Source organism: Clytia hemisphaerica, unplaced genomic scaffold (genome assembly GCF_902728285.1).
Source record: "Clytia hemisphaerica strain Z4C2 unplaced genomic scaffold, Clytia hemisphaerica genome assembly, whole genome shotgun sequence".
Lineage (NCBI taxonomy): Eukaryota > Metazoa > Cnidaria > Hydrozoa > Leptothecata > Clytiidae > Clytia > Clytia hemisphaerica.
In genome coordinates this window covers 117,030-131,431 of record NW_027104261.1, presented here as the reverse complement: position 1 = coordinate 131,431, position 14,402 = coordinate 117,030, and the positions used below count along the sequence as shown (strand labels likewise).

Sequence of the window (14,402 nt, the reverse complement as noted above, 5' to 3'; positions counted from 1 at the left end):
ATCTGACTTTAATAAAAATTGAGCGATATCATTTTGAAAGGATTTTTAATTTTTTTTTTGTATTTATAGGGAAAATCCATTTTTTTAAATACTAAATTCTCTATAAAAAGCCTCGTGTACAATTAATTTGCTTTAGGTTAGCAGTTACCTGATTCCTCCACCTATGTCGAAATCTTTTAACATACTGGGTTTTAAAATAATCGGAAAACACATCTCAAAGTTGTTGATTATGAAGAAAACATATCTCGCTGATTTCCCATTATCGCACGAAAAGCTGGTTCCTATCTTAACCAAACCACGTTATAATCGGTTTTTTCTCCTCTTTCTTAAATCCATCTAATGGTTCAGTCGGGCTTCCCGCGTGGCCCGTCCCAGTCTCTTTTTCTGCTGTCAAATTTTGAATTTTCTCGACATCTTTCTTGAAAGAATTCAAAGTACTTTCTATAACGTTATCTGTAGTGTTTCGCATTGCAAAATATTTGTGATGATTTTGTTGTGTTTTTCCTTTTTTATTATATCTCGTACGTCTTTTCTTCTTATGCTTATGGATTTTGGTTACGATTTTCATCTTTTTTGCTGGTGGAGTGGTTTCAAGCATTGTGTTGTTCAACTTTTGTCTTCCCTGTGTTGGTTTCTTTGTCGGTGTTTTGGGCGGTTTCGTGGGCGCCACGCCTTTTGCTTTTAAAAGTTCGAAATAACTTTGCTCCTTTTGTATAACGCGTGGGACACTAGGCACCAGGCTACCTGAGAATAACAGTTCAATAGATGACAAATTGGAGAGATCTAAACCTGGGTTCATTTCACTGGATATGGAAATGATCCACGTGTTAAATGGGGTTGGATGACTCCCAAACACTTTTTTGTTGTAAGAATCACCACTGATATGAGATATTGAGACTCCTTTATCTTTGTTAGTAGCTACTTCATCGATGTTATATTTAAAGTCTCTTTCCCAGCGTTGGGAGATAAAATTTCGCTTTTGTCCGCTCGATTTATCGTGCATGAAGCTGCCGCTTCTTATCTTAACTTGCACCATACCATTATCCGTTTTCACGCCGTGTAAATAGACCTTAATTTCATCGATTCTAATTTTCTCGAATCCTCGAAATTGTTTATTATTTGTTGAGATGGTTAGGGATGCCATTTTGTTTTGACGTAATTCGAATATTTTTGATGCATTACATTTGCGGTACATACTTTCGAAATATGCCGTCGGCGTTAAGCTTCGTTTAAAAATCTTATTTTGATAGCCATAAAGCGACGTCGCCTGGGAGTAAGGGTTGATAAAACTTCTCTTTATATTCAAATTCTGATAATCGTACGGTAATTCTTGTTGTTGTGACACGGAAAAGGCTGATTCCGTAGTTTTCCGTCGTACCCGGTGTCCACCTAAAGTCCGGACCGGCTTATTTTTATGATTACCTGCGAAATGACTTCTCTTAGAGCCGGTCAAGGTATGATCATGATTCTTCAAACCTAATCCTTCATCGATCCACGATCCTAGCAAATCTTCAGACTCCTTGGCTGGCACCTTTGGGGCCGGTTTTGATTCATCAGATGACGCTAAAACGTCAGTACCCTCCATAACGTCATACGTCAGGCTATCGTCAATAATGCTGGATTTTTTATTGCCACTGACAGCAGCTGGAGTTGTGTTTCTAATCAGATTTTCGGTCACGTTAGCTTGTCCTTCTGCAACAGCCAAAGTTTGATTTTCTACACTTGTAGAATGATTCAATGTCTCGTTTTGACTTTCCGGGGATGTCGCTTTTAACAGTGTCTCGACTTCGTTCTCAAAATCATCTGGTCCTTGAACTTCAGCATGTTTCAATGATGATTTCTGTGTTGTCGTCATTGTTGGACTTGACTCGATGACGTCAGCATATTCTTGATCACCAGAACCTTCAACTTCTTTATGCCTCGATTCTTTATTCCTCGATGTCCTCTTGTTATTAGCTTTCTTTACCGATAAACTGTCTCCGTGACCAGATTCCTTACGTTTACTTTGGTTAGCTTCTCCCGTACTCTGGTCTCCAGCCGTTTCTGATTGCAAGGTTTTCTTTTTTGATGTTGATCTAACTTTCTCCACACTAAGGTTGGTGACTTCATCACTTTGCCTTTCTTCTAAGGATGCGTTTTTGGACGTAACAGTTGGATTTGTAGCATCACTATCCTCATCAATAATATTCGTCGACGATGAAGAATTTGTAGGTAAATCAATTGTATGTGTATCCAGGCTATTCTTTTTTTCAGTTAGCCTTTCGTCCTTGTCTTCATCTTTCCCAAAGGTCTTTTTAGTTGCGTTACTCTCAGCCATGGAAACAAAAGAATTCAAATGGGTCGTATCCAAGAATTTTGAAATCGCAATAGGCTGTTCTGCAGTAGGTGTTAACGACGGGAAAGGGTCAGATTTAGATGAATTCCGTGATTTTAAGACTTTATCTGGGTTACCAACTTCGTTTTTTGTTCCCGTATTTGTGCTTTCAATTAGATCCTTAATTCCTTTAGTTTCGTCGTTAGACACATCTTTGAATTTAACAGTATTCGAGTTGGTCATACTTTTGATTTCCACACTAGGGGCGTTAATCGGATCCTCTCCGTTGGTTGAAATAGCAGAATGGGCGGACGCCCTTCTTGTACTATGGTGCCGCTTTTGGTGTTTGTGGTGTCGCCGGTGGTGATGATGAGGGTGTAATGTTTTCATTGTTGGTTGTGTATCTTTGACAACTGGACTTTGTTGTTGAATGTTTTGACTGGCCATGTATTGCGGTTGTTGTGGCGATGGCTCAAGTGGTTGTGCGGAGGGTTGGAAAGTGTTGAATCTTGCGTCGGTCGCCTATGAAAAGGTGAAACAAAACAAATCGAATGACATAACTTTATTAGATCCACGGAACTTGTAAAATTGAGTACAGCTCAAATGAACGAACATAACAAAGTATCTTTCAATGAGAAAGGATTTTCAATGAGAAAGAAGCTTCAGTGTTTATGCGGCGCCGAAAGGGGAGGAAGTTGTTCTCTTTTTTTGTTCAATAATGCTATATAAGCAAATGGTAGGAGATGGATTAAATGGTGTCCTTTAAAGAAAGATCGCTCTAGCAAAATTTCATCTCAGAGGCTTCTAAAGATGAATATGAAATTGTTTTACCTGTTGTAAGATATCATTGCATTTCTCATTATATTCATAACGTATTGGAATGTCATTAAACGATTGCGTTCCGTCATTGTCATCTCTACTGCGCATGTCTCGAGAAACCACAAGTAGTTCATTCGTCAAATGCAACAAGTTAGGCAATGAGGCGTCTAAAGAAAATTGTTTCCTCATTAAGCATTGCTGTAAGGTGTTATATTCATATAAAGTGCAATATTGATTAATATGTAGAAGCATGTCGAGTTTCAGTTGATCGATCAATGATTGACGTAGATCGTGGAATTGCTCGGTTTTATCTTCCTCCTCTTCTTGATTTTGATTGGCTGATTTTTTATTTTCTCCATCCTGATTGGTTGATTGTTGATCACGTGCTTTGTTTTGTTCCATATGGTCCAATCGTTTGACGAGATGCTCTTGTTGGCGTTGATAAGCATTCAAAGTATAATTTCCTGAAACAAAATGAAAGGACGAGTTTCAGTTCCTGTAAAATCTTGAATTTCTTTAAAAATGATCTTTAAAGGTAGAATCATTTGAAAAAGGCTACTCGGCTGGCAGAATATTAAAAATGGATGTTATGATGGTTGAGACAGCGTCGTATGTCAGTCAACCATGTTCCTAGCTGATAAACAATTTTTCCATGGTTACCGGTAGCGTCCATCATTAACGTAAATAAAGCTTGGGATACACGGTGCAAGGATGTATTGCTGCAATCCTCAGACAAACATCGTGAGACGAAAGAATTTTAGAGACTTTATAAGATAAAAATCCGTCCCCGGACCCTTTATCATATTGAGTCTTGAAATGACCGAAAACTCAACACTGACAGTACGGAAGTGAAGTGCTTCAGATATCAATTCATGATATTCATGGCGTAATGTGTGCCTTGTGGCAAATTTAAGTTAGAGAAAAATTGTTAAAAATTTGCTAATACTGGCAAAAACCTGGCTGTTTCCATAAAAAAAACATCAGAAAGTTGTGGATATTTACATCCAACTTACCAACTAGTAAATCCACTTGAGCTCTTGTGACATCATACAGTATTTCACTTTCCACTTTAGTTACATCTAAAAGCCTCAACAAAGATGTCTTGAAGGCTAGTGTTTCTGGAGTTTGATCCGACAAATCTCTATCCAAAAGTTGATCTAAACTTTGCATGATGACGTCATATTTGAATACATCATCAGGTGTGACGTCATCAAATTGTGACAAAATATTAAATGCATCTTGATTCGTTATTTCTGTATCCTTTGAGAGTAGAGTTAGCCTCAAGCGGAAATATGCGCTCGCGTCTATGGTCGGCGACGTTAGTTTAGTTGAATCTGTTGATACCGTTTTGTCCAATTTTGCTTGATAAATATCTGATACGGCGCCCTGTATGATTTTTAATTTTTGCGTGAAATTGTAGACACTTTCAATGGCGGAATCTAAATTGGATAATAATTTGGGTCTTGGAATATGTTTGCGTCGATAAATGATTTGATTTTCTTTACCGTAAAGTTTTGAGAATAGTTTTTGTATACCCTCGTTGATCTGGTTATATTTACCTCGTAGCCCTTCCATACTCAACGCGTCTAAGAATCGTTTCTTAACGGGTTCCATATCTATTAAATAATGTTTTCGTATTTTCTGAATTTTCTGGAGCAAGTACCGTGATTCTTTTTCCTCAATCAAGTATTTTTGCATTTCATTTTCAAGTGTCCCTTTCAGAATATCAATACGAAGTTTCAAAGTTTCGGTTAAAGTTTGTATACCATATGAGACTCTTTTCTTTCTTATTTCATATTTTTCACTCTGAATTAACGCTTTTGTTAACTCTTGGTACAATAGCGTCCGCTCATCGAATGATGACGTCATCGGTTGTATTACTTTCGTTTTCCCAATCAACCGATTCGAATAATCATATAATCTCGGTAATGACGTCATTGCATTCTCAACCAACGCGATTTGATTGGACGATAGAAAAGACAAAGATGCTAACGTCAGTACGTCTCTTTCATTGGCTGCTTCGAACATATCACGTGATATCTTCATCTTCAATGCATCACATGTCGAAGTTTCATTTTTACTCGAAAAATCATCGCCCCAATGAATCAACTCTGCCAAGGAAGCAGCCGTTGTCAAATAATCATAAAAATTCTGCAAATCAAATTGCCGCCATAACACAGTCACAGATTTAGCAATGTTGAAATCCTTATTTTTCAATATATGTTTCCTTCTATTAGCTTTGGCATCAGCTGACCATAAAATTCCATTTTTACTCATAACCAGTGAATAAAAAGTCAAATGGAGTTTAACAGATTTCCGTAAATAATTGACGTTCTTAATCCACAGAAAGTGTGTTTTAACGATGTACTTTTTACCGAGGTTGTGTGAATCTCGCACCAATTTGACCAAATCGTCAGTATCCAAAATGAAGTATTTGAAGATGTATCGTCCTTTATAATCCACTTTCGATTTCGGTGTCCCGTAATCTCGCTTAATTTCCATTAAAGCTTTTTCTTCGTCCGAGTTGTTCACTCTCATAACACGATCTTTAGAAATCTTACGTTGGAATTCCAAATTCTTTAACTCGTAACTCTCGCCATCAAATCGGATATTGACTTTTCCGAATCGGGATTCGAAATCTGATGGGAGAAAATCCGGAACAATTGTATCGGGTTTAACCGGGAAATTAAAGATGGCGTCCTTGACCTTTGCGTTAAACCCGGTATAGTTCAGCTTCAAATTATCGGGGATATTAGTTGAACCAACATATAGTTGACCTAATTTCGATTCTCCATCCATCATCGGCATTGAAACATGCGCATTTTGGTAGTTTAAACGGACTTTGAAAGCTTTGAATTTCTTTCCCGGTGTAAATGGGCTCATATAGAAGTCAGTAATTGGGTCGTTTGCTTTTTCCAGGAAATTACTGAATAAGAATTCACGTAATAGCGGTAAAGGTGAATCTGGCAACCAATTAACTAATTGGACTTTGATATTCCCTATATAGCTTATAGTCTGTAGCCTCATCTTTGGGAATTTATTGATAGCTGGAATCTGTTTCAACTTCGAATTCTTATCGATCACCAAATGTTTTATGTTTGGAAACAAACCAAAGAAATCTTCACTGATATGTTCTAATTGTGTTTTAGTAATAGTTAAACCAGCCACTCTCTTGAAAAATGTATTCTTCAAAATTGAGATTCTAACTCCAGTACATTTCTGTATCTCGAGTCTACTTTTTGATTGAGTATCAACACACAATGCAGTGCTTTTGATTCTCGAAATATGTAATCGAATTGTTTTTGGTAAATTGACTGTATAACCATCTTTGACTTGCCCCAGGTCGCGTAATGCTGATAAATAGCAACAAGTAATGACGTCACCAGTTCTATGGCATGTTTTGTGTGAACAAGGACCATGTGTGACCACGTCTTTAAACCGTCGTTGTTTGACCATGGTGTTTGTTGAAGGAGATGCCAACAAAGAGAGTGTGAACATAGTTGTGATGATACATACTCGAAATAGTAATTCTAAAAATTAAAATTAATTCATTCTTGTTAGCTTTTGATTTTCAAAAAATGAAAATTTTGTTGTTCGTAATCTGCTCCATATAGATCCATGGCAAAATCAACTTTCGGAGTTTCAAAGTTTTATCTTTATTTTGTTGAGGCTGTCATATAGTAAGTCTACACTATATAGCTTCAGGCTTTTAGGCCTTACTTATGAGTTTCACGCTCAAAATGTAGGAGGTAGCATATGGTAAAAGCTTTTAGTTAGCTTTTTGATAATTCTGATAAGGTTCACGAAAGGTTCCAACGTCCAATAATGAAATCAAGCAAGAGGCTCTGGGTTAAGATTTCGTTTTTGTCCTGAGTTTTTCTTATCTATTGGAATCTTAAAAACTACTTACCGGATAGTGTCCCCATCTTGTAATTTAATTCATTGAGAAGAAACAACAATGAAAAGCCCTTCAAAACCAATTAATATCTTTGTAAAATATTATTTCATTTTTTGCTAATTAATCACAGATAAAAATCATGCTCAGAAGAATCAAAGAGATTTAAAAACCCTCCCGTGTATGCATCGAACCATATCAAACACTGTTTTAGAAGCAATAATCTGTTTATGTTTTAAAACACAAACGCACAAGGGAAGAAAAAAGATCCTCTAGCGAAAAAAAGTCTCTTATAGTTTCTATATAGGAAGTATAGAGGTCTGCGATTCAGACTAGAAAAAAGACTGAACATTTTGAACGACTTAAAGGAATATTTTAAGGAAGTTTTTATACTCAATTTTGAAATAACATCAGTTTCCGCAGGTTTCCGTTTGACGTCACCAGGAATCGTTCAAATAGACAAAAACATTAGAACATGTTAGGCGAGACCATTTTATCCATGAATTCGACCTTGTTGTGTCTTTTTATACACCCCTGTCTCAGTGCCCCGGTGGAACCTTTTCCCACAGTGGGGATGAAAATTTCTATCGAAATCCCAATGGGGATAGAAAATCTATTGTTTCCAGCTCAGAAATTCCAGTGGGGATGGTTTTGGAGTCCAATTTTTTCCATTCAATTTTCAATGGGGATAGAATCATAGGGCAATTTCCCAGTGGGGTTGAAAATGTAGGGTATTTTTTCCACCGGGGACAATTTTTTGGCCTATTTTTCCACCGGGGTGGGGGGTCCACCGGGTCTGTGGCACAGGGGTGTTTTTATTTTCTATTTCGCATTTTTGTCAAGATGTATAGTAGTTTTGCTGCCTTTTTAGGAGATTTTATAGGTGAAATTCTGGGGAAGTTCTGCTTTTATTTTTATTTTTTCGCTGACCGACCGACCCTTTTTGGGTAGCTTGGCCCGTAAAACAACGAATTAAATTGACCTCGCCTTACAGGTTTTGTTTTTAAATAAGAGTCATATCGTTTGCTTACTCATCAATTTTAATTTACAAGCTTTTTGATATTGAATTGACACGGATGTGGAGCAGGGTTGGTCAGAAAGAGGAAAAGAAAACAATTTTTTGCTTACATCAGCATAAAATAACAATGGGCAGACACTGTCCTGATATGAAATATGTGTCTGATATGAAACGGGAACAGTTTTGTTAAAATAAAACCTTTAAGAACACACAAGCTGAGCACAAAATAAAAATACTGCTTAAAAATCTTCTTTAGTAAACAAGTTATAGAAATACAATACTAATCATGTCCACCATTCTCATTCTATTATCTTTAGCTCTTAAAATATTTGAGTTAAACGGATGAAATATTCTTTGTCTCATGATATGCTTTTACAATAAGTGGTCACATTTCAAATATGGTGTCACCAAAAAATTATGTCTGGCCAGTATAATGTTTTAGCAATGATTCGGTTGTCGGTGTATGTTAGAATCGATCCAACCCATTGTAGTGTAGTACCCATAATCTCTCCATTATATGAAATGTCTTTCAAGCCAGCATATCAAACTACTTTTGTTTCGGATTCGGTGTCTGGTTAGAAGGTAACATTGAATTTACTCTATCTTGTTAGGATGAAATACTCAATCAGTTCAATGGCACTGTGGTTACTGATTATTTACTGATACAGTTACTGATATTGATCAAACCAATACACCTTTTCGATCGTAGCCGCCAATTGCCGCGCGGGCATTTTTTGTCCGTTTTACCACCCTAAAACCGTCCAATCTTTTTTTTCGCACCTAAAGACAATAGAAAAACCTGGAAAAAAAGGATTGGATCGACTTTAGGGTGGTAAATTAAATAATAAAGTGGCACGCGCCTGACCGCACGGCTACAGTCGAAAAGGTGTATTAGTTCAATCCCAGCATGCATCATACGACGTCAATCTCGCACTTTGATAACGTAATATGATTGTTGTTTTGACGTACCAGCTCCTCACACCGAAATTCTTTTTCCAAATTCTTCATTCTTTCGTTTTCTCTCTTCAATTCGCACCACCCTCATTTGTCGGTATCACTTCATATTTTGAATTTGCTTTTACCGCCCCAAATACGCCATTCTTAAGTTTATCAAGCGCCCTCTCTTGATGGACGTGGTCTGAATCAGACTCACTATCAGGAACAGTCGTAGTAGGTGTAGCTTTCTGTTGTTGAATCCCGTTTGATGGCGTTGTTTTCTTTGGGAGATTTCCGTTTTGTTGAGTTTGTGAGTCTTGAGGATCGTTTGAGGAAGGTTGTCTTTGCAAGCCGTCCATTTTCGAATATTTCCCTTTACTACCTTCGTTACCCATGATGCATCAGTTTTTGTTTATTACTTTTTCACTGAAATGGTAAATATAAGAAAATGCTTTTAGATCAATAAGGGTTGATATCAGTTCTAAAATCTCAGACATCGTGTAGTTTAGTGACGTGGTGCTATGCCCAAAATGCTTTTGGTTGTTTTTTAGCTTTAAAAATGTTCTTAAAATGTTCTGAATTTGTTTTTAGTATATTGGTGTAATGTTCCAAGAAAGATATTTCATTCTTATATAGAAAATAAAACGTATACACTGAGGAGTTACATTAAGGGAACTTGTTTTGGCGGGAACTAATTTTGGCGAATTTGGCAAGTTTATACAATTTTGGCCAAAATTAGCTCTCGCCAAAATTAAATATTTCATTCACTCGCCAAAATAAATTTTCGCCAAAGTTTTTTTTGCCAAAATAACCCCTAAGATGCATCAAAATTTATCAAGCTTTCAATGGTATGTACCCAACTGGCACATAACGTCGTTTCAACGTTTATCTAATGTTCACAACGTCCATATAACGTTAGATGAACGTTGTAACAACGTTGTGTGCCAGCTGGGAAGCTTAAATTGGGTACTTAAAAATTGCTCACAAATACAAGTTTTTACATTACTATTGACGCAGACTTGGAAGATGGAAGATATCGTTACCATATCGCTCCCTCTATGTTAAACTGTATTATACAGTAACTGCTTTATCAAAACAACATATCCAACCGTAATATAATACTTATAATCAAGCTTCTGTTATCCTCTATCGCACGTCTATACCGCCAACGCTTATCACTCTCAACAAAACAGAACTTTTTCAAATAAAACTAAACTTTTATGATGCACTTCTCAATGCAGCCTGATGAACGAAATCTTGTTAAAAACAAATTTGTTGTTAAATTAATACAAGAAACTTAGTTAATACGACTGGAAAACGTATCTTTCTTACTACCGCGATCGTACGATGAAAGAAGCTTCAGTATTTGTCTTAGTGTCTGAGTGAGTTTTTATTATCTTATCGGCCAAAACTTAGTCGGCTTTAATTATTAGTCGGCCCTAATTTTAGTCACCTCGTCAAAATTTAGTCACTAAGGGCCGACTAATAATTAAGACCGACAAAAAATTTGGGCCATTTCTAAATTTACAAGCAGATGGAAAATAGGAGAAAGCTTAAAATACTGGAAAATAAGGAAAGCTTAATTTTGAACTTTTAATTTTGCCCAGATTTTTAGTCGGCCCTAATTTTAGTCACCAAGCTAAAATTTAGTCACGTAGGGCCGACTAAGTTTTGGCCGATAAGGTAGTAGATTTTCTACACTGAAAATATATGATGAAACAGTAGTCAAACAGACCAGTGAAAAATTATTCAACCGGAGAGATAAAGAGTCCTCGTTTATATTGCATTTGCACCAATGAATACCACTCTATAACTACCATTGTCGCAAAAGTTATATATGAAAAGCAAAGTACACACCTTTCATGTCTTTCTAGAATCTTACATCAAGGCGCTTTCTGTACCCAGACAATACACGGGTTGCAAAATTAAAGACTGAAGTCAAACCACGCTTTTACTCGAAATTTTTATGTGTTTGTTACATGACCTTCATTTCTGGTTGGTTGGAATTTCTCGACACTAATAAAGTTATTAACTGTAAGTTGTAAAGCAAGTAACATGGGAATAAAATCAAATGAACTTTTTCGAGTAATCACATGTTTTGACTGCATTGATATAATTTTACAATCCGTGCATTTGCTAAAAGCACTATACTGTTCTATTAATGCACTATACTATTCTGCAAATGCAGGATAATCGAAGATTCATATCTCCATAAATCTACCCGGTTGAATTGATTTTAAACTGTACTGAAGTATTTGACTACCATTTCGTTTTATGTTTTTACGGTAGAAAATCTACTAATGAAACCAAAGAAATCACTCAGACACTAAGACAAATACTTAAGCATCTTTCATCGTACGAGCACTTAGCAACTTTTCTCTGTTTCGCACAATATCGCGACAAGCTTAGAATTTTTCTTCTCAAAAGATTCTATATGGTTCATCTTTTAAGTTCATCTCTTTAACTCGAACCTTCCTAACTCGAATGCCTCTTTGACTCGAACAAGTTTAATGATCCCTTCAGTTAACAATGCCTCACGAGCCTTACTCTATAACTCGAAATTTCCCTAACTCGAGCAAATTTGTGTTCGAGTTATTGAGACTCCACTGTATTACAACAGATTATAAGGCTACTTCTGATCTCGCATCCCATCATTTATTCCGTCAGCAACCTCTCTCGCTCTAAAGGGATACGTTGACCGATTGTTGCGAAACTGCTCCGCCGCCATTTTGAAAACCAAAACACCACCCTAGGATTTGTCTGTAAGCAGACCTGATATCTAATAAATTCATTACTGCAGAGGACTAAGACCATGTTCGCACGTGACGGTTCCGTTTCGCTCCAAAACGGAATGAAGCCATTCTATTGGTTAGAAGTGACATAACACTTGAATGCAACCAATAGAATGGCTTCATTTTGTTTCGGAGCGAAACGGAAACGTCATGTTCGAGATTGGCATAAATACATGTGCAGAGTATCCTGGGATCTAATGTCTAGATGGATTACGATCTTATGTTTCCGCATGATCTTAAACCACATTAAACCACTCACTTTTGCTATGCCATCACCGCGTTTACCAAGCCAAACGCAGGGACTTAAATTTCCTTTTCGGGACTTCTGAATCCTAGTCAGGCCTTAGTAGACCTCCCAACGACTCATTTTTCCAAAAACCGGACGTTTGACTCCAAAGAGAACCACAAACCATCGATTTGAAAGAATTTGCTCGGATAATAAAACACTACAAAAATATTTCCTCTTTGGTTGACGGAGATTTCACTGTCCCCTAATTAGTCATCTCGAAAACAAAACCATAAATCCATTACTTCTTGAACCAAACCTTCTCTCCTCTGAAATCTCGCATATACAACATACAAACAAACCTATAAACTTTGAACTCTCTGATTCATTTTTGTTTGCTCGACAAGACAAACACAGGACACAAACATTGTTTACTTTTGTATTTACACATTCCGTTTGATAAGTATTTTTAAAACAGCTTTTGACTAAATTTAGAATTCTATGATCATAGAAATTTTTTTACTGTTTACGAATATTCAAACATCGTCCTTTTTCAAGCTCTTTAGCTGGAAATTCGGTCTGAGGCTCATTTTGTTTAGCTAAATTCATTTTCAGCCTCAAATAATGCTTTGTCATTATGCTTACGAAAGTTTTTTGAAGACATCTTTGATAGCTGTTAGTCAACACAACATACGTTTTTATAAGAACAAACTATATAAGATAGCCAAATGTTAAGAAGATTTTAAGGTTAATTTAGCTCATTTACGATTGGGTGCTGCACAACCTTGTCCCCGTGTATTCCAGGCTTTATTTGCGTTACTGATAGACGCCAGAGAATATTATCTAGCGCTATCAGTAAGCATAAAAAAGCTGGTAATACACAGGGAACAAGGTTGGGTGTTGCATACTGTTTTCTAAGAATAGCACTGTCTCACATCCCTGGTGGAACTTCTTCCTACAGTGTGGATGAAAATATTCCATGAAAATCCCAATGGGGATGGGAATTTTAATGCTCTCAGGTAAAAAAATCCAGTTAGGATGGTTGAATTTTACACCACCTTCTCACAGATCGACTGGGAGCCCTTCGTCACCCCCTCACTTGAATAATTGGCCAAAATATCGTTCCCAGTGGAAAACTATCCGCCAATTTTTGTCCCCACTGAAAATAATCAATTTTGAAAACTTAAAAACAAAAGAAATGGAATCCCCAGCCATAAAAAATATGGGAATATTAACCCCCATCGAGTTTCAGTCCGATGTTTTCACCCCAACATGCTGAAAAATCCCCACCGGGTCTGTCAGAAGGGGGTGTAATTTTAAATGGGAATGAAAAAAGGTATTTTTCCCACTGGGGACGAAATTTTGAGCAAACTTCCCACCGGGTATGTAACACAAGAATAATAAGGTTCACAAAATGTCCAGTCAACGAAAAGGCCAAAACAATCCATTCATCTAACATCCATAGCCATCCACATCTTCTATTCACATAAGTTTTATAAGAAATAGTATATTTTTGTTGAGGCTTGGCTGTTTTTTAAACCACTTTCAGCCTCGATTTATTCCTATCCTGAAATTTTTAGTAATTTTGTGTTCACCATTGGTTTCAAATTGACGATTGTCAGCCATATTGGTTTCATAGAAGACGGAGTGTATATGTACCTAAATACACCCTGCGTCACAGACCCGCTGGGATCACTAGAAAACTTCGTCCCCGGTGGAAAAATACCCTAGAATTTCAGTCCCACTGGGAAATTGACTTTGAATTCATCCCCACTCGAAATTCAATGTTTAGAAATTGCACTCCAAAACCATCCCCACTGGATTTCTTACCTTGGAGCAATAGAATTTTTATCCCCAACGGGATTTCAATAGGAATTTTTATTCCCACTGAGAGTAGAATTTTCACCGGGGCTGTAAGACAGGGGTGTCTAAATATTCAAATCAAGCATCTCCATTTTCAAGCTACGAACCTGTGTGACCATGGAGGTAATAAGAAATAGATGGAGAATAAATGACTCGGTAATGGCCTAAGTTATCGTTAAATTCTTTTATATTTTCATTCAAATCGGTTTTCTTTGATTTACTATCATTGGAAGCAAAAAAATCCGAAATGTAAATTTATAAGAACAGAAGTGAGAATGTTATCCTGATTGAAATTGAAACATTTTATGCAAAAAGTTCTTGTTCAAACGCGATACAAAAATAATTTTCTCGTAGTAAGGTTACAATAGTTCTATGATTTCATATCGATGTATTTTTGGGCAAACATATTGCTAATTTTGAGAGTTTCAGCACATTTTCCTTGAAAATTTCTTCATTAGAAATCTTTACGTCTAAATTTAAGGGAGGGGGCTTTCAAATTCTGATGGATGATTAATTTAAAGGTTACCTAATCGTAATAT

The 14,402-nt window shown here is 36.7% G+C and overlaps 1 protein-coding gene across 1 annotated transcript; it reads right to left on the bottom strand.

Moving 5' to 3' along the window:
- Nucleotides 1-35: 35 nt before the first annotated feature.
- On the bottom strand, nt 36-7,185 carry LOC136816623 (uncharacterized). Its single transcript, XM_067072961.1, has 4 exons — nt 7,044-7,185; nt 4,147-6,663; nt 3,146-3,597; nt 36-2,836 (listed from the first exon to the last, which is right to left on the bottom strand). The coding sequence occupies exons 1-4, from the start codon at nt 7,057-7,059 to the stop codon at nt 287-289; spliced, it is 5,535 nt and encodes a 1,844-aa protein (XP_066929062.1). The 5' UTR covers nt 7,060-7,185; the 3' UTR covers nt 36-286.
- Between the last annotated feature and the right edge of the window lie 7,217 nt (nt 7,186-14,402).

What these genes read in the sequence shown, in the direction of transcription:
- LOC136816623 (XM_067072961.1), bottom strand. An exon ending in TCAAGTGGATTTACTAGTTG is followed by an intron (nt 3,598 to 4,146) that starts GTAAGTTGGATG and finishes ATTTTGTTTCAG; the next exon opens with GAAATTATACTTTGAATGCT. An exon ending in GCAATGATATCTTACAACAG is followed by an intron (nt 2,837 to 3,145) that starts GTAAAACAATTT and finishes ACCTTTTCATAG; the next exon opens with GCGACCGACGCAAGATTCAA.